Source organism: Diplotaxodon limnothrissa, linkage group LG1 (assembly GCF_057381915.1).
Source record: "Diplotaxodon limnothrissa isolate DT_005_m linkage group LG1, D_limnothrissa_male_GT1.1, whole genome shotgun sequence".
NCBI classification, from domain to species: Eukaryota; Metazoa; Chordata; class Actinopteri; order Cichliformes; family Cichlidae; genus Diplotaxodon; species Diplotaxodon limnothrissa.
The window spans coordinates 25,706,652-25,726,425 of record NC_140596.1 but is presented as its reverse complement, the minus strand read 5'-3'; the positions used below and the strand labels follow the sequence as shown (position 1 = coordinate 25,726,425).

Below are 19,774 nucleotides of genomic sequence, written 5' to 3'. Positions count from 1 at the left end.
GTTTATTTTTATCCAGGCCTTTGCAAAGTAACAGTCTTTTGTTTCGTTTACTCTGGAAGTTGTGCAACATGTTTTTCAGTAATTTCTTTAGATTTCAGTCCACATTTGACCCGTTTTGCCTTATCTGCACGACGGTGGGCTTTGCAGAAAATTAAAAAGCACATCACTTGATGTGAAAACACCTCCAAACTGTGTTTTGTAAATGGCAGATTTATGAGTTTGTTGTGTCACCAAGTACTTGGACAGATGCAGTGCTGGGAAGTATGAGTTTAAGGTTTTTCTGCTGAACATGAGAAAACTCACCAAGTAAGACACTGATATAATCATGACACATTTTGAATCATGAAACTAAATTCTGAATCTGTTCCCAGTCTCTGACCTTGTTTTGTGCAGTGGCGAGAGACCAAAACAAAGCAGGGCTGGAATCCAATAATAAGGTTGCTTTGATACAGTTTTATTAAAACAAACATCAAACACAACAGCAAACAACTACATGTAAGTTATATATTAAAGATGGCATGTTTTATATACAAAGTGGAAACAAATGACAACCAGGAGAACCCTTAAGATGAGGAAATAAACAGGAGAACAATAAATGCTGTAATTATGACAGGTGTACACCTCTGATGACAACAGTGGTAAATTGAAGCAGGGCTTCGGAAATGCTCCAGATGGTGATTTAAACAAAGGAGATGAAACAGAATTTGATAGGAACACCTGAAGGCTCAGATATCTCCTCTGTGGTTTCTCCTGCCACAAACATTAATTTCAACTACTTGTTTTTAAACAATTTAGAGAGAGTACCATGTTTCAGCAGCAGCAGGGACAAAGATGCAGGTGGTCTCACAGCCTGGTCAGCAGTGACCATTTGTTTATTTTTCTACACAAACATAACCATCTGTTGCTCAACTCATGGCATGCACGCTGCAGAGCTCAGCTCCTTTTTGTTTCCACTTTCCTGGAAAACAACTTAATGCAGACAAAAACTGCTACACCTATGTCATCCAGCTTCCGGCTACCTCCCTGGTAAGCCAGCCTTTGTTGTGACTCACTAAAGCAATACCAGAACAAAATAGGTCAGGGTACAAACAAGAACACTGTAGGGATGAAAAGCTTAAAATCACTCTCTGCCTCCGTCTCTTCTTCTCCTCCTCTCTAGATTCTCTTTCCAAAATATCCCAAGAAGTTTCCCCTGTGGGACTGCCTAATTTTAGGGCTTTTTAATGCAATGTGGTTTTTTAAATTGGGTCACTTTCTGTACATGTGTGCCACCTCCAGGTCATCAACCACGGTAGTGATAGGAGGACACGAGTGGGACTTGATGCTGTTATGTTTGCTGAGAGCTTCGTCGAAGTCCAGCTGCTGGCTGTTGATACTGATCTCCATGCAGCCGTAGTAAAAGGCCGTCACAGGGGTGGTAGGCAAAGGGATGTCTTCTGAAGGAGAGAAACACAGTAACTGTTTGATGGGTTGTTATGACACCAAGTATCGTTGTTCATGTTACTTTCAATATGAATGGGTCCTTGTTTTGGTGCTTTTAATCTAGTGCAGTCATCTAGTTAAAGGTTTTCTGATTCCTTTCATTCTCAGCTCTGCTTAGTGCTAATCATGAAACATGAAAAACAATAAACACCTCCTGCTAAGCTTCAGCATGCCGTCACCATTGTCACTGTGACTATGGCAACATGTGGATATTAGCATTAGCAGCTCAAAGCACCACTGTTCACACAAGGCTCACAGATCCAGCAGGAAAGGCAACACATTCAAGAGGATAACCTGCATGAAAATCTCAAAACCCTTTATTCATTTTGATCACACATCAAATGCTTATGCTTAAATTCCTTCATAATTACTAACCAGGTATTCCACCAATGTATGTGCTGACAGGGTTTTGCATGGTGCTGTTGAGGAGTTCCAGCTCCTTCTGCAGGGCACTGGACTCCATGTAAGTCACACTGGAGGAGTCAGCTGAGATCAGGATTTCTGTGGGAGTCACGTTCAGCTGCACCATCAGCCGATCAGGGTAACACAGCATCACAGTGTCCAACGTGGCCACCGAGGCATCGTGCAGGAACACCTGCAAGTTCTGGAGAGCACATTGGTTTAAGGATGATAGACAGGTGCTTATTTTCAGCCAAAATGTGACCAAACTTACAGCAGCATCTTTTCCCTTTGGTAGAACAGCCACTGACAGGGGGACTGTGTTGTTGTAGACAACAGCAAAGAGGACACCTGTGCTGGTGGATGGACGAATGTTCATCTTTATATCCATTTTCCAGCTTCCAGAATCACCTGGTTACACACATGCATGCCAAGAAACATTTATTCCTTTTGTCAGGTTATAAATTTAGGATTCTCTACAAACTTTTAACAAAATAACTTCCCACAGGTCTGTTATATCATTCTCAAAATTACATGGTTGTAAACTCATAGAGGGTTCTGTTATAATGTGGAACACAGACACGACCAGCCTATACATGTCAGCAATGCAGCAACTTTGGCCTTTGACCATCAGTCATTCAGTCATGGATCTAAATATCCAACGGCTGTTAGTTATAATGTCCCCAGTGATTTGTTTCCAGCATCATCTCACAGATCAAAAGTCAGAGAGGTTCCCACTCACTCTAAAGGACACACCCTGGACTTGGTCTGCTGTTCTGGTCTTACTCCCTCGAATCTTTCTGCTACTGAAATCCCCATAACTGACCACTTCCTCCTTTCATTTAACCTCACTCTCTGCTGCTCTTCTACCAAGCCAACCCGTCTCATCTCGTTCCGCAACATCAAGAACATTGATATGGACATTCTCACTACCAGTTTGGACAATGTTCAGACTCCGGACTTCTATTCTACTCCTGATGATTTGTTGTTATATTATAATAATTGTCTACGCACTGTCCTTGATTCTCTGGCTCCTGTAAAAACCCACTCTGTTTCCTTCGCTCGCTCGCTCTGCTCCCTGGTTTACCTCTGACCTCCGAGCTCTGAAGGCCAAAGCTCGGCAGCTAGAGCGTAAATATAAGAAATCTGGTTTAACTGTTGATTCAGAAATCTATAAATACCACGTACTTCAGTATAAAGACTCCATTACCATGCCAAACAAAGCTTCTACTCTGGTATTATCAGTTCTTATGAGGGTAATGCAAGGACTCTGTTTTCAGTTTTCAACAAGCTAATTCAACCCCCCAACGCTTTACCACCGCACTTCTATTCCTCTGAAACATGCAACTCCTTGATGCTGTTCTGGACTACGAAAATCAATAACATCCACCAGCAACTCAGATCAAATGTTGTGTCTACGCCGTCTCCAGAACCTCTTCTCCTTTTTGAGCCGTTTTCCACTTTTCATCTTCCTGATTTATCTGATATTTCCGAGTTAATATGTAAATCAAAGCCTGCCACATGTCATCTTGACCCCATGCCCACGGGGCTTGTGAAATCCTGCCTCTCTTCTTTACTCCCACTCATTTCTGCCATCATTCACTCTTCTCTCACCACCGGTATCGTTCCCTCCTTATTGAAGACTGCTCTAGTCACTCCTATACTGAAAAAACCTTCTTTAGATCCTAACAACTTTAACAACCTCCGTCCGATTTCCAATCTACCCTTCATTTCTAAGATACTCGAAAAAGTGGTTGCAGCTCAACTTCATTTACACCTGGTTAATAATAACATCTACGAGAGATTTCAATCTGGTTTTCGCTCATGTCACAGTACCGAAACTGCTCTACTTAAAGTCACTAACGATCTTCTAATCGGAGCTGACTCTGGTCTTCTCACCATTCTCGTCCTTTTAGATCTGAGCTCAGCCTTTGACACCATTTCTCACTCTGTCCTTCTAAGCAGACTTTCCTCTCTCGGCATCTCTGACACACCCCTCGTCTGGTTTCAATCATATCTCCTCGACCGCTCCCAGTTTATTCAACTAAGATCATTCCGCTCTCGTCTATTCCCCGTCACCTCTAGTGTACCCCAAGGCTCAGTTTTAGGCCCTCTTCTCTTTATAATATACATCCTCCCTCTAGGTACCATCTTCCGCAAATTTGATCTTCAGTTTCACTGTTTTGCTGATGACACCCAGTTATATCTCTCTTGCAAACCTGATTCCTCCCTCCCACCTTCTTCCCTTACAGAATGTCTATCCGAGTTAAAATCCTGGTTTACCTCTAATTTTCTAAAGCTCAATGAGGATAAAACTGAGATCCTCCTTATTGGCACCAAATCCAACCTTTTGAAGGCAAACCATTTCTCACTCACCATCGATAACTCCACAGTTTTCCCTTCTCCTCAGGTTAAGAGCCTTGGTGTCATCCTAGACAGTTCACTTTCCTATAAATCTCACATCAATAATCTCACCCGTTCTGCCTACTTCCATCTACGTAACATTAACAGATTCCTTCCTTCTCTTTCCACCCAGTCTACGTCCATTCTTGTACACAGTCTTGTTATTGACTATTGCAATTCTCTTCTGCATGGTCTCCCCCAAAAATCCCTCCATAAGCTTCAACTGGTTCAGAACTCTGCTGCTCGCATTATCACCAGAACCCCCTCCTACCAGCACATCACCCCTGTTCTTCAGGAACTTCACTGGCTCCCTGTGAAATTCCGGATAATTTTCAAACTTCTTCTGCTCACCTTCAAGGCCATTCATAACCTAGCTCCTTCTCACCTTTCTGACCTGTTAACCACCACTTGTTCTGCCCGTTCACTTCGTTCTTCTTCTTCTATCCAGCTTACTGTACCTTCCTTCCGCCTCACCACCATGGGAAGCAGAGCTTTCAGCTGCTCTGCTCCCAGGCTGTGGAACTCTCTGCCCCCTGAAATAAGAAATATTGGTTCTCTCCCCCAGTTTAAATCCCAACTCAAAACTCATCTGTTCAAATCTGCATATTCACTGTGAATCCACTGTTTGTTCATTTTATCTTGTGCTTGTATTTTATTGTTCTTATTCTCCCATTGTTTTACTAAGTGTTTTATTCTATTGTAAAGTGTCCTTGGGTGACTTGAAAGGCGCTCATAAATAAAATTTATTATTATTATTAGGGCTGAACGATTATGGAAAATAATCTAATTGCGATTTTTTGCCCCAATATTGCGATTGCGATGCGATATGCGATTATTTTTTAAGGTATTTGTCTTCTGTATTATTAAACAAAGACAAGCAATACATCATATAGTATGGCCAATACTATATTACATTAATTTTAAACTGTTCTTTCCTGGAAGACAGACCTCTGTTATGATGACATGAGGTGATGCATGAATTGATGACTGACATTTTTATTTAACTTCTTCAATCACAACAGTATATTTGAACATACACAATAGTTTATTTTTAGCTTACAAACATCTGAGCATAAAGTGCTGACAAGGAACCCTGGTGTAAACATTAAAATGAAAGTCAGTACAATGTGCAGATTGCAGAAATATACATAAAAAAAATCAGTGGCTTTACCACACTCAGTTTTTCGACATCTGTGAACTACTAGACAGTCATTCAATTAAAAAATAATATTAAATAAATAAAACTAATAAATAAAAAATACACACATCTTACTGATCTCTGCAGTCAGTAACATTACACATAAAGTGCAAACATAATAGCAATTGTATAAACACACACACAAACACACCTTTAAAGTTTAAAGGCGTGAAATTGGACGGTCTAGCCTTCTGATTAGCTAATCAGAAGGCTAGTTCTGATTAGCGTCACCGCTGTCTCGGTGGAGTTTAATAAACTCGGCCGTCTGCTTCTTGCTATCTAAAATATAACCAGACACTGGTGTAAATTCTCGACTGTCTCATACTTCTGTTTAATAAGTTTTCTGTTTGACGTTTAGTCAGCTGTGTGAAAACCAAGGAGGAACCCACCCGGGGGATTAATAAAGTTTTATTTTATCTAATCTAATAACTTTAATCTCAGCCAAACCGATTTACTCACGAACAAACAAAACACTGAAAAAAGCCCAACAATAACATTTTTAGGTTGTCTAAGTGACTTATATATTACGTTTAACCCGAGCAGCGAAACTCCGCGGTGATCTGAAAATGATGTGCCGGGAGTTGTGCCGTTCTCGGCCGCATCAGTAACCCTCGAGCTCCCGGCTAGCTGTCGAGCTGGTGGGTAGCAGACGCCTCTGAAAACGTCGAAGCACTTTTGCAAATATGGGATATCTTGATAAACCGAGCAGATATTTGATGTTTACACAACTACTTTCTCGCCTGAAAATATGTTAAAAGTTTATTTTGTGACCCAGAAAGATTAGTATGAGTAATTTTAAAACTTAGTAGCGGCCGCCATTGCTGGAAACTGGAGTTTGGCTGGGCCGCGCTATGAATTCTGGGATATGGTAGTAATTTGGACAGCCTTCGGCGCGTCGCTGTGACGTAATCGGTCTACAAATGCGGCCTCAGGAGGATGCAGCCCATGAATTGTATAATATAATCGCAGTATAATCGCAGCCTTTGCGGTTAGAAAATTGCACTTGATCATGTCGCGATATTATCGCAAATGCGATATATCGTTCAGCCCTAATTATTATTATTATTATTATTATTTAATGAACATGACTGTGAATTCAGTGTACTGCAGTGACCTCTGCAGTCACCTGATCTAACCAGGAAACCTCTGGGATATGGCAGAACAGAAGATTGGCAGCATTAACGTGCAGCTGAACAATCTGCAAAAATGATGTGTGATGAAATCAACATGGAGCAGTGTCTCAAATTAGTGGAACAGCTTGTGGGATCTATAACACCATCAAATGAAGCTGTTTTGAGAAGAAGGCCTTATCCAGTGTTAGTATGGCTTTCTAATGACGTGCTGGGTAAAAGTCTAAGATCTGGCCAATGTATATGGCCGTCACATGATTTTCACAAGCAGATCATTCAGTTCCGGAGCCCCTTGTTCCTTCTATATGTAGCAATGGGAGTTTCTGTATCAAATAAGCTTTTTTATAGTTCTGTATTGTCATGATCCAGCTCAAGATTAATCACGAAAAATGGTAGAGACACAACTTGAAGAAAAAATTAAGAAGGATCTACTTTCAGTCGCTCCTTTCTTCACAAGAAGTAACTCCACATGTTTGATTTGGCAGATATTCACACCAGATGTTGGGAAGGACCAACCTTAAAGGGATTTGTCTCTCCTCTCAGGATTTACCGAATTGTTAGCGAAATTAAGCAAAGACCATAATTAACTTAACGAGGCATGCTAATCAGTGTGTCAGCAGGTGTGTCGTGTTGTGTAGGGTAAACCTAAAGTAACCAGGCAGAAGTCAACCAAACAACATCAAGATAATAATAACAATAACTCCTTCTACTCGGATTTTATGTTTTTTGTCTGATTTTAGATCAGTTGTGTTAATACAGTATGTCAAAATGAAAACATATTATGTTATGATTCAGGGCCATGCATCAGGATTCATGAACTGTGTCTCATGTTATGTCCAGGTTACCTGTAGGCTGGGGACGTAACATGATAATGCAATGAACAGGTGACCTATCCAGGGTGGCCACACACTGGCATATGCTGGTAACGCAGCAAAAAAGGTTTGCTAGTCAAGCTCTTGGATATGGGAGGTCTGGGAGGTGCAGTACACCAGAGCAAGCAACGACATCGAAAAAATAGTTCCTTGTAATGCTACGTTATTTCGAGAACAGAAAGAGTAACCTCAGGTGCACTTTACCTCTCCAACATTGGTGCTCTCTGAGACACACAACAGACACACAGCATACTTTATGTTACTGTTGTGGGTATCACTGGGATGTACAGTATGTCTCTTTAGAATTCCTGCTGCTGATAGATGCAAATGAAAAAACTTCTAAAGGTATCTGGAAAAAGTCTGTTAGTCCAAAAGCCTGTTTTTTATTTTTTGTCTATTTCTTTAGGAACAGTTGGATGGATAAGGGTGGCTTTGGTGCTCGGGGTTTCCATGTGCACCTGGGGACAGTTTACTTTATCAAGCTGGTGTATCTAAGGAGTAGCATGGCAACTGTTTCCTGCCTGATCATTGTTTCAGCCTCTTTGGTAAAAAGCCCATTACGACAATGTTCTGATTAATATTTTGACATTATTAGTGATCTTCATCACTGCAGAGTCTCGTCTCTCAAGACTGCATAACTGTTTATGCACCAGGAGAACAGTGCCAGCCAGCATTCCTCTCTCCGGACCAACACGTCAATGTTCAACCTGTCTGCAGGATTACTTACCCGGATTATTGCTTACCAGCTGCCTACCCCTTTCCTCCTCGTCTCATCTGCCTCTCCTAAATTCCCAGCTGCCTACCTGCTGTACATCGCCCGCTTCTTCAGTAAAAAGTGTGATGAGATGAATGGGGTAAAATATGTTCAAAAACACACACTCAGACCATTAACACTCGTTTGAGAATGATACAATTTAATTGGATAATGCGAACATACATATCCCCTGTACAATTAAATAAATTTGATCCTAATATAATTGATCTATGCTATAAGTGTAATAGGCATCAGGGTACACTATATCACTGCCTATGGAAATGTGAAGAGATCCAAAAATTTTGGAGCTCTGTGTTACAATATATCTCTCAGATCACAACTTCTCCTGTACCGCTTTGCCCTAAGTTATGCATTTTAGGCTTGTATCCAGATGACTGTACTCTGTCTTGTGAGGAAAGAATAATGGTCGATCTTTGTTTGCTACAGGCCAAACGCTGTATCGCCTTATGCTGGAAGAATGTTGGTTGCCCCTCTTTTAACCACTGGTTAAATAATTTAACATCGAGTTTAGCTCTTGAGAAACTGACCTATATTGTTAGAAAGAAGGCTTCTGAATTTTACAACATCTGGAAGATATTTTTGGATCTACTGAGGAGTGGGGATGTGGGGGGGGGGGCGGTGAGTGAATAAGACAACTAGATAATGAATAATGTCTGACTTGTTGTTGGGAATATACTATGTAACCTATATTATGATTTATTTTTTTATTTTTATTTTTATTTATTTATTTTTTTTAATTGTATTTATTTGTATGGTTTAATTTAATTTTTTTAACTATGCATTTATTTGGAACCCTTTAGGATTAACACTTCAATTATCGTTATTACTATTATTATTATTATTATTATTATTATTATTATTAGTGTTGTTATTATTATTATTATTATTTTAATGACTGCCATACGTTCATTTTATGTTGGTGTTGATACTGTTGAAAAAACAAATAAACATACGTTTAAAAAAAAAAAAAAAAAAAAAAAGTGTGATGAGTAAGCTCTCATTAACAGTACACAATGTTTACCCTTCACCAGCCTCTAACTGATGTTTTCCCTTTTCCATCAGATTCCTCAAACTGATCACATCCCTTTGAATCCGCTTTTAGCAGAAGATAACAGTATGCAGTTGTCAAGGGAGCCCCCCAGTGGACTGTTATCTTTAGACTTCTCCAGAGGGTTGATTTTAACAGACCACTCCAATCACATGAAAAAGATCTTATCGTAAGATGATAGTAAGGGCTAAAACATAAAACCTATGAAACTTCATAAAACCTATGAAGCGCCTTGAGGCCACTTTTGTTGTGATTTGGCGCTATATAAATAAAATTGAATTGAATTAAAAACTTTATAGTGAATTGAGGTCATCCTTGCCTTTGATGAGAAAAGTGGACCCAAAACATGCCAGCAAAATGTCTCTCACGGCTCATAAAAGATCACAGGTCTTCCTTTAATGCATCATATGATAAGTTTAGATCTATATCAGCTGTATCAGCAGGTCTTTGCACAAACCTAACAGGACTAGCTGTGTGGTATTTTACACTCACTATGTTCCTGTGTTAATTCAGAGTTCTCAACCCACTGCATTAATTCCCCTCTTAAAGACTTTAAACCAGGGAACTGCACAAAAACTAAATTTAAGAGCTGCTGCTGTAATGCCTTTAAGCTGTTGGTGTAGACCAAATGCAGACGCCAAATGTTCCCTGAGGGATTAATAAAGTGTAACATAACTTACTCACTGTAGTCTATGTTGAAGTGTGCTAGTCCCTCCCCGGTGAAGAAAGATCCTCGTTCTACATGCACGAAACAGTGTTTACTTGTCTTCTGCTGGATGACCTCCTTTACCCCAGACGCCCCCTGATTCATCAAGTTCCAACCCCGGATGCAGCCATCCAGCCTGGGGTTGATCTGATAAACAAACAGTGCAGTAGCGTGAACTTCTGCTCTTTAACACAATGTCTCAGCCAACAAATTTAAATTCACACAGGTTTAGTTAACACTAAAATCCCCTCCCTGCTGTATCTTGTCTCCTGGGAAGGTTAGTTATGTGTGAATGCCTTGGAATGAACAGCTTACAGGCTTGATGACATTGTCGGTGCGGTTAGGCAGGCCAGCGATGTAAACTTTGGTCTCCAGCTTGCCATTGACTGATGTGAAGAGACTCTCGGGGCTGTTAATGCTCATCACAGCTTCCCTGCTGATCTTCACACTGATGCTGCTCTCCAGCTCATCCACAGAGATCTGTGTGTCACACGTAACACTAAATCATAATACAGCACGTCACTGTTATCATGTACTTTGCACACTACATGTTACCACAGCGTAATAGACTTCTCATCATTTTAGTTCGTCAATTTAGTCTTAAGGATTTATGTTCACTATATGATAACAAAGTGACAGACTTTCTCACCACATGCCATTGTCCATCATTGATTGCTTTTCCTCCGCTGGTAACCTTAGATGTGTGCTGGTTTTTGAACTGGACTTCAATGCGACCGCCCCTGAGTCCCACCATGAACCACGAGCCTTCAGAAGACTCAGCATACAGAACAACTCCCTCTGGGTCAAAAGTACGCAAGTCAAACTCGGCTGCAAACCTACCAGGAGGAAGACAGGTAAATTTACACAGTAACTAGAATACGGCCCTTCTCATTAACCTGCAGGTAGTGATGAATAACATGTAAGACCCTAGCTGTGCCTTATTACTTGTTACCACTGCAAAAAAAAAGTAAGGGCAGCATTGTGCACAATTTCCAGAATTACCTGTCTCTTTGAATTATGGCCATGTACCATGACCCCCTCCCCACAAAAAAAACATACCACCTAAATTTCACAAATGTTCTTTTCCAAGTTGTCTTCTTGGGCAGCAGTGTATTGTTTTAACCACTTTTAGATCCCTCCACTAAAGTCCAGGTAGGACCGCAAACCTTGTGCATCTGCAGTGCACAATGGATCTCAACAAAGTAGCAACCCTGTAACTTGATTTTCAGATGGTGTGCAGGGCTCGCAAAATTTCACAATGCCTGGTAGCCCTTCGGGCAGGAACTCTTCAGTTTTTGGTAGCCCAAAATAAATTTAAGTAGCCCGAATAAAAAAAAAGAGATTATTTTTAATGTATAATATTGTAAAGGAAACAAAACATCAATCAAAAAAATTGTTAAAACAAATTACAACTACTGTATAATAATTACAATAATCAACTAAAATATTTTGTTCTAATTGAACAGAACTTTCTGTGAACTTGTAAGAACTGTGTCTGTGTCAGATTCTGAATCTGAAAGAGAGGAGATCTCTGCACAAGCAATCTACCTTGCTACCCCGGTGTTCTGCAAGCCACATTTTTAGATCCATCCATTCTTGTAGAATTTTCTCTTTCTCTTCCTCATCTAGCAAAAAGGCAAAATGTGTGACAAGATAATACACCTCTTCAGCCCCATAATTTGCCAGCTCTTCTCTGGGGTAGGGAAGAGTGGAAGGGTCAAAAACCTTGAAACAAGAGAGAGGCTTTTGTCCATGTACTTGACTGTTTTGTCAATAATCTTCTGAATCGCTGCACCAAAGCTGTCTCTGCAATTAAACGTCACTCACCAATCAGTACTACCGCTCTTTATACACAGTTTGTGCGATCGCACTGAGTTCGTAACTGAGTTACAAGATTCTAAAAGTAATTCATTACTTGAAAAGTAACTATTGCGTTACTTTTAAAAAAAATGTTTATCCCTCTGGGGTCCAGGGTATAACTGGCCATTTTTAAACACTTTTGATTTTACCTCTACATTTCACCTTTGAAAACTATTTACTTGCCTTGTTTGGTATCATCCTTTTCAGCACAACCTCACATGGCTGAATTTACAGTTATGTTTTCATTTTGACATACTGTATTAACACAACTGATCTAAAATCAGACAAAAAACATAAAATCCGAGTAGAAGGAGTTATATTTTTTACTGTAACAACCACAAACATGTTTAATCTTATTTCATAACTTTAAATGCAAATTTAATTTTTGTCAATTTTAAAATCATATGCACCATTTACCTTTTACCCCCTTTTTTAATAACCATTTCAAACTATTTAAATAACAATCAGGTGTTCTGCATTCAATAAGATGCCACACAAATTATTTGTGCCACTCCAAACATTTCTGCCCACTATAAAGGAGAACATCACAGCCTGATACCTGCAGGTCTGACAGCAGGAGGTGTACCACTCCTCCTGTTTTCTACCTGGAGACAGCAGTCGCCTCATTGTTCTGACACACAACACAAAACTATCCACAACACTACACACTAACTACACAAGACAACACATGAACTACACACCCCAAACACGCTAAACGTCACGCTAAATCTCTCACATCTCAAAACTCGCTCTCTCGCTGCTGTCTTTCTCTCTCCCTCTCTCTCTCTCTCGCCGTCACTCCTAAAACTTCCCCCCTTCCTAAACAACCAAATGTCATGTTGCCATATCATATTTGATTGGTCGACATGGTGCATTTTTCCACCAACACAAAAGGGGTGTTTTTTGTTTTGTTTGTTTTTTTGGTCATAAGCAGAGAGTGCTTGCTAGCACTGTCCTTAGACAGTAAACGTGACGAAACTATTTAGGAAAAAACACAGCGTATATATTGCTTATCATGACTCTGGTTTTACGCACAATTTAAAAACTGGTATATATCACCTTGTTGGTTTGTCATCTTAAGTGTCATCTAACCACGACTACTTTATTCTTCCTCAGTCAAACACCAGCACTCATGCGATTGTTTTGCCCCCTAGCTCCAGGTGTTGCGGCAATCACTGCTAGAAAGTGATTGCCCCGCGCGGGAGCGTGCGCAGCTGCTTAAAGCTGTAGCGTCCAGATTACTTATGTAGGCAGCTACTTCCGTGCAACTGATATAAGATGCAGTAAGCTGAACACAGCTTCAACCGTCTGTTTGTTGAAAAATAGTAACCGCATTTTCTTGTTAGTAACGCTAACGGCGTTGTAACGACAGAAATAGTAAGTAGTTAGATTACTCGTTACTAAAAAAAAGTAACGCTGTTACTTGTAACGCCGTTATTTCCATCACTGGCTATGAGACCCTGTTGATTCAGGGCTGAGACAACAGTGAAAACCTTTAGCATAAAAAAGTAACATCTTTGCACTACATGTATTGTGACTCTTGGTCCTCTACATTAATACGTGTGTGTGTTTCTGTGTGTGTGACAAACACCTACTTTGTGTTCTCCGGCAGGCGGAAGCGCAGGTAGATGACAGGAAGGCCTGCGAACTGCTCTCCCAAGTAAAGCATCTCAGGGTGTTTTTCCTCAAGCAGGTTGAGACACACGGGGATCCTCTTGCAGTTCTGCCTATCCTGTGCCAGATGCAAACCCTGGCGACCATCGCAGTAGCACAAATAGCTGCCCTGAGTGTTTATACAAACCCCCTTGCACACGTTCATCTCACACTCGTTCATGTCTGCAATGACAGGTTGGGAAGACTTTATTAGCAGTGACCCTTGATTCTGCGTCTGGGTGATAAATTTGAAAGCTTACCATCACATGTCCTGGAGGTGAAGTTATATTTATATCCCACAGGACATCTGCAGTCGTAAGTGCCTGGTATGTTGACACATTCAGCTTGCCTTCCACAGATGCTGTGGTATAGCAGGCATTCATTGACATCTGGAAGGTGTGATGGGAAAAGTGACGATGAGCAAACAGAGTGGTTGGAATCTGAACTTCAGAATAAGGAAGTAAAGTGTCATTTTTGCTACTCGGATGAAGTACAATTAATACACATAAAAGACAATCTGATTTCTTTTAATGTTTCAAATGAAAAACACACTTTAATGAATTGCCTTACTGTAGTGCAAGCAGAGATACAGACAGGTGAAAAAGAAGGATTTCGTAGGTCTCTGTGCAGTCGTTTAGTAGAAATAACTTGTAGTAATTGTTTTCTGTGTTTATCAGTTTCTCACATTGCTGTGAAGGAATTTGGGCCATCTCTTCTTTACATCATTGCCTCAGTTCATTCAGGTTTGTGAGCTTTTCTCTTAAGGTCCCGCAGCAGCATTTAGTTAGGTTGAAGTCTGCACTTTGACTGGGCCATGGCAGCACCTTGAGTCTTTTTAAAAAAAAAAAACATGCTGTTGTTGATTTGCTGCTCTGCTTGGGATCATTTCCCTGTTGCATGACCCAATTTGGACCAAACAGTCCCACATTTAACTCCAGATTACTTTGGTACACAGAGGAGTTCAGAGCAGACTTAACGTCTGCCAGGTGCCCAAATCATCTCCCCTCCACAACCGTGCTTGACAGATGGTGTGAGGTGTTTGTGCTGATATGCTGTGTTTGGTTTTCTCCAAACATGATAGATAGATAGCATAAAGAATAAAAATAGTATACAGTAAATTCTGGCCAATGATCACTCCAGCCTTGTGAATATTTTTTTTGATCCTGAAACAGAGTGCTCTCTGCCAATGCAAACTGAACACTCTCTGAGAGATAGTCAGCAATCCAGGAGACAGTGTCAAGGTCCCTGGGTCTTTGACACAGGTTCTGGGCTAGTTGCTGTTTTCTGGTTTTGTATTTCGATTATTTTGTATTTCAGTTTTTACATTAGTTGATAAGTTTATTAATCACCTTTTAGTTTTCCTATTCTGTCTTTCCAGTCGTGTCTCTGTTTCCTATCTTCTGTCTTTGTGTCAAATGTATATATCTTAGTCCTGGTCTCAGCATTAGTTATTTTCTGTTTTATTTTGATAATGTACATGGGATGAGAGAATATGCTAAATTTTGCTTCTCTTTTCTCATTATCCCTGATCAGCGTCATCTGTGCCACGTTTCCTCATTATCCTCAGTGTGTATATTTTGTCTAAGTCTCAATCCAGTTAGTTAGTTAGCTGTTTTTCTCTGTCAGGTTTCCAGCATTAAATAAGACTCTGATTTTTAGGGGGGGGGGGGGGTTCTGTTGAATAATGCACTTTGGATCATGCCTCCCTCATGTGACAGACAGTAGATGATGTGACACTCATCCTAAAAAGTGTCTGACTCAGGAGAGATGGTTAAATGGTATTAAAGAAACTGGAAATATCAAACAACATGATTCTCCCAATGCCAGTGGAAGTGAGCATGCTACAGCAGGTAAATAACAACATCCTCCATATGAGGCTGGTAAACAAACTGAAAAGGCTCAAACGCATATTTCACTTGAGAGCTAAGCCGGGCCAGAACCAGTTCTCCAGCATTTTCATAACATGTGACATCAAGGTACATGGTCTGATGTTGTTAAGCCCTGATGGAGCAGCTTTCATTGGTACTAGTACTACACATGGCGTCTTTCTTCCACGGCACTAGAACCTTTTGAAGAGGTGAAGAGATGCTGCAGGATGCCAGACAGCCAGACAGCACAGTGCATCAGGATCCTGGGATTGATGCCATCGGAGTCTGCAACCTCGCCTTGATGTAGCTGTTCCAGCAGTGGGGTCAGTTTCTCTGAGCGTTGCACGGTCTGAACTTGGGTTGAATTTGGTCACATTGTGCCAAACGTCTGCTTTTACAGAGTTTTCATAAAACTGCACAGAGTCCTTTGAAAACTTCCATTTTCACATAGCTGTATGCGCACAAAAGCTGCTTTCACAGATGTACTGGTTACTTTGGGAGGTTAACAATACACTTCCACATGCACACTTCCATTACATACTTATTTATTCTATATTTGCTACAACGACTATTGAGTATTAATGCAAATTAAAGACAGTCTGAAAATCTCATCATGGTTTCTCAGAAAGGGTAGACAGTGACCCCTGTGACACTATTTTACAGGAATATAAACATTTTCTAAACAAAAACGTAGACTGTGCTCAAGTATGGGAAATCTTATCACAGTGGTGATAAGATTTCTCTCTGGGGAGCTCAAAGATTCTTTTGGCATCTCCGGAAAAATGGAATCCAAAAATTATCAAAAATTTAATGCATATAAGTAAATAATTTCTAGTTATCGTAACTGGCAGATTGATTTTGATAAAATATCTTGAATCCCTAAATAATAGGTTATAATAACTGATTTCTACTGACAGGCTGTGTTATCTAACAGTCCATCAAAAAATAAATAAATAAAGAGGGCAAATTTATCAGTCTGACTCAGTACATGTTTGTGAAGACTTTGAACTCAACATGCAGTGGTCAGCCTGAAAGACTAACAGTGACTAGATTGCCCACACACACCAAAACAAGATGCAGAGAAATCAGGCAACGATAAGCACGGACAGTTTAAGCATGTTTTTACAGCTCTGAGCTACGAGCCTGCTGGTGTGTTTACAACAATCAGGATGAACCATCTTTTCAGATGTTAAAAGCTTTCCCCTTCCTCTTACATAAGGAGTCACCTCAGGTCAGCTTTGCAAAAAACAAGTGGTGTGGCCCCAGAGGGTAACAGCTGGAGGAGCTGATCTTTTTTTAAAATTTGTTTTGCAATGCATCCATATGAATAAATAAAAAAGAAAGTAATTAGAATTATATCCTGTATGCTCAGCTGCCATGTAAAACTCTGCTGGTGACGTGTCTCCAACAGAGGGACCGTAAAAAACAGAGCTGGCACACACGTGACACAAACAAGTGTATATAAGGAAAATCAGTTAAGCCTAATTATTATTAAAATGACCATCCAGTAGAGTCTTACCCATGCAGTTGATGTTGTCGGTGAGTATGTAGCCTTCTTCACACATGCAATGGAAGCTACCTGGGATATTCTGACATATTTGATTACATCCGGCATGAAGTTCAGGATCTGAACACTCATCGACGTCTGCCCAATCGATACGCCGCACAAAAATAACAGCAGCAGGTTCCATAGATTAGGAATGAATGATTGCTGGATGTATTTTGGTAAAAAATGATGAAAAATGTTTAAAATGCCAAAAGACTAAATGAGAACTCACCTTCCTCACAGCGCAGCCCCTTCCAGCCCTGCTTGCACACACATGTGAAGGCAGCCATGCCGTCCTCGCAGCGCTCTGAACCCTCCTTGTAGCATGGAAACGGCGTGCACTGATTACTGATCTCTGGTTTTGGAAACAGAGCATTTGACAGCTACAGAGAAGTGTAACAGGCATATAAAAAGCTTAGTTTGAGGTTTAAGCTCACCTTTCACACAGGCACGTAGGTTAGAGGGGATGCCGGCATCTGAGTGCTGGCTATTTATGCCGACACGGTGTGAACCCAGACACGCTGCAGAAAAAAATGAGCGTTTATTTGAGACAAACAGTTCAAAATAGACAAAAATATTAAGAAATGTGATTCATTTAGCAGACTTACCAACATATTTAGGGTAAAAGTATTCCTGCAAAAAAGAAAAAAGGAAAAAAAAAGGCTGTTGATAGTTTGGTATTTACTGATAAGGACAGAAAGGAGAAAATGCAGCTGCATCTTTAGCTTTTACTATTTTACAGCAAGAGCCCAAACAGATGAGACGGAGACATTTAGAGACAAAATCAGAGCAAGAGATAAGGCTGAGATGGTTTGGACATCTGCAGAGAAGGTATGGTGGATATTTTGGCAAAAAAAAATAATGACTAGGGAGCTGCAGGACAGGATTAAAAACACAGAGAGGATTTATGGATGCAGTGAAGGAGGGTTGATGTGACAGGGGAGGATGCTAGGGATAGGGTGAGATAGAGGTACATGATCCTCTGTGGTGCCCCCTAAAAGGAGCTGAAGATGAAGAAGCAGTAAATACTTGCAGTACATATCTTTTTTCCCCTACTATAACTGAGCTTTTTCTTTCTATTTTGTACAGTATTTTATTCTATTTTGTTGGTACTTTATTCTATTGTATATAGTATCTCGTTCTTGCTGTATAGTATGTTATTCTATTTAATCTTCTCCTATTCTATTGAGTTTTTCTTAACTTTTACTGCTCTTAAACTTGTACTTTCTGTCGTGACCAAAAAAATTCCCACGTGTGGGACTAATAAAGGTTTATCTTATCTCTTATCTTAAACGACTTGGAGCTCCCTAACCACCGATTACACACCCTCGTTACTGTGTTACTAATCACGTTCATTAAAGCTCTGTGCCTTCATAATGTCATTAGTAACACATGCTGGATAACAGCCAAAAATCCAATCCACTGTTATAATTTTTGCTGCTTATTTCATCTTCTTCTTCACTGCCATCTAGTCACTTCAGTTTGACCTGGCTTTCCCTGTCAGCTCTCACCGTCTCCGGTTGGTTCTCAAAGATCTCCCTGGCCTCCTCCTTGTTGCACAGCTCCTCGATGCACTCCCTTTCCAGGTTGCCCTTCTTGCTCTCCTCAAACATTGAGTAGGCCCTCCTGTGCCTGCTCAGGAACTGCGAGGCTGTGCTCTGGCTCAAGACTATGGGAGACACAAACACTTATGTGTACAGCGCATGCATGTAGCACATCTTTTAACTGTGAGCTCTGTTTTGAGTCCAACAAACCTATTGCTGGTTAATATAAACACCTGTAACAACATTACAATAAAAAGAAATGACTGATGCCCGTAGGAATTAAAGCCTCCTCTGTCATGACAGCTCTCCCGAGGCTTCTGCCTAAATGGATGAAGAGGGCAGCTTAATTTCATTTAGATGAATTGGCCCGAAAAGAGGTAGGGAGTGTTATTGCGAAACCGCCATTTCTCAGAAATGACCCCTAGTTGCTGTAACAAGCACTTCACGTTGTTTTCCAAGCATTGTTTCATGGTGAACAACGGAGCCATGTGACCCTCACATATGCTAAAAGTGATTACAAAAATATTGAAGTCCTGAAACGGTTCCCAGCTGGTCTCATCCAGTCTGTGAACTGCTCTCTTCAAACTGGGACATTCTGACTAAACACTACAATCCAGCTCAACACGTAAAACCGCAAAACCTCAAGCGTACTTACACCGATAAGCATCGACCAGCGTCACCAGTAACACGAGACAAGCCAGGGGTTCCCCAAGAGCCCTCTTCTTTCTCCACATAGTCGAGCCGTTCCTCCTGCTAGGCCACGGTTTGGATGCGAGTAGAGACTGGCTGAGCGGCAGGTCCGTTAGGGAAAAAACTTTATTCTTCCCGAAAGTGTTTTTCGTCGGGTGAGATGGGGGGAGCACAGGCAGCTGCCAGCAGAGCGGGACACGGAGGGGTTATGTGTGTGTGTGTGTGTGGAGCGTGAGGAGAGGGGAGGCAGCTAGGGAACGCTGCACGCACGCTCACGCGCTCTGTGCCGTTATTTTTTCCCCCGAGCGTGCGCGTGCGGCTCGGCTCAGGCTGAACTCATGCAGAAAATAGGTTTACTAAAGGAGGCCCGGGACACACTGTGTAGGTAAATAACCACAAAACTCTGTGCTGAACAGGCTGCTCTAGTATCAGGAATAGTTATAATACTTTTAATTATTCTTAAAGTCCAAATTATCATTAATACCCCCCCCCCCCCCCCACCGCGCGCACACACACACACACAAACGTCACGCCAAAAAAGACGAGAAAAAAATGGCGCAAATGTCTCGCCGTTGCTAAGCATCCAAGAAAAGATGGCAC

At 40.9% G+C, this 19,774-nt stretch overlaps 1 protein-coding gene across 2 annotated transcripts; it reads right to left on the bottom strand.

Moving 5' to 3' along the window:
- Positions 1-472: 472 nt before the first annotated feature.
- pros1 (protein S) lies at positions 473-19,372 on the bottom strand. Of its 2 annotated transcripts, XM_085347206.1 has the most exons (14): positions 19,140-19,372; positions 18,452-18,609; positions 17,549-17,573; positions 17,378-17,461; positions 17,173-17,295; positions 16,914-17,039; positions 13,787-13,915; positions 13,469-13,709; positions 10,663-10,849; positions 10,329-10,493; positions 9,992-10,160; positions 2,156-2,292; positions 1,858-2,086; positions 474-1,436 (listed from the first exon to the last, which is right to left on the bottom strand). In XM_085347206.1, the coding sequence occupies exons 1-14, from the start codon at positions 19,216-19,218 to the stop codon at positions 1,249-1,251; spliced, it is 2,040 nt and encodes a 679-aa protein (XP_085203332.1). In that variant the 5' UTR covers positions 19,219-19,372; the 3' UTR covers positions 474-1,248. The 2 variants fall into 2 exon arrangements, with proteins under 2 accessions (XP_085203255.1, XP_085203332.1); XM_085347129.1 differs by having other exon boundaries at positions 473-1,436; positions 1,858-2,292; positions 19,140-19,282.
- Between the last annotated feature and the right edge of the window lie 402 nt (positions 19,373-19,774).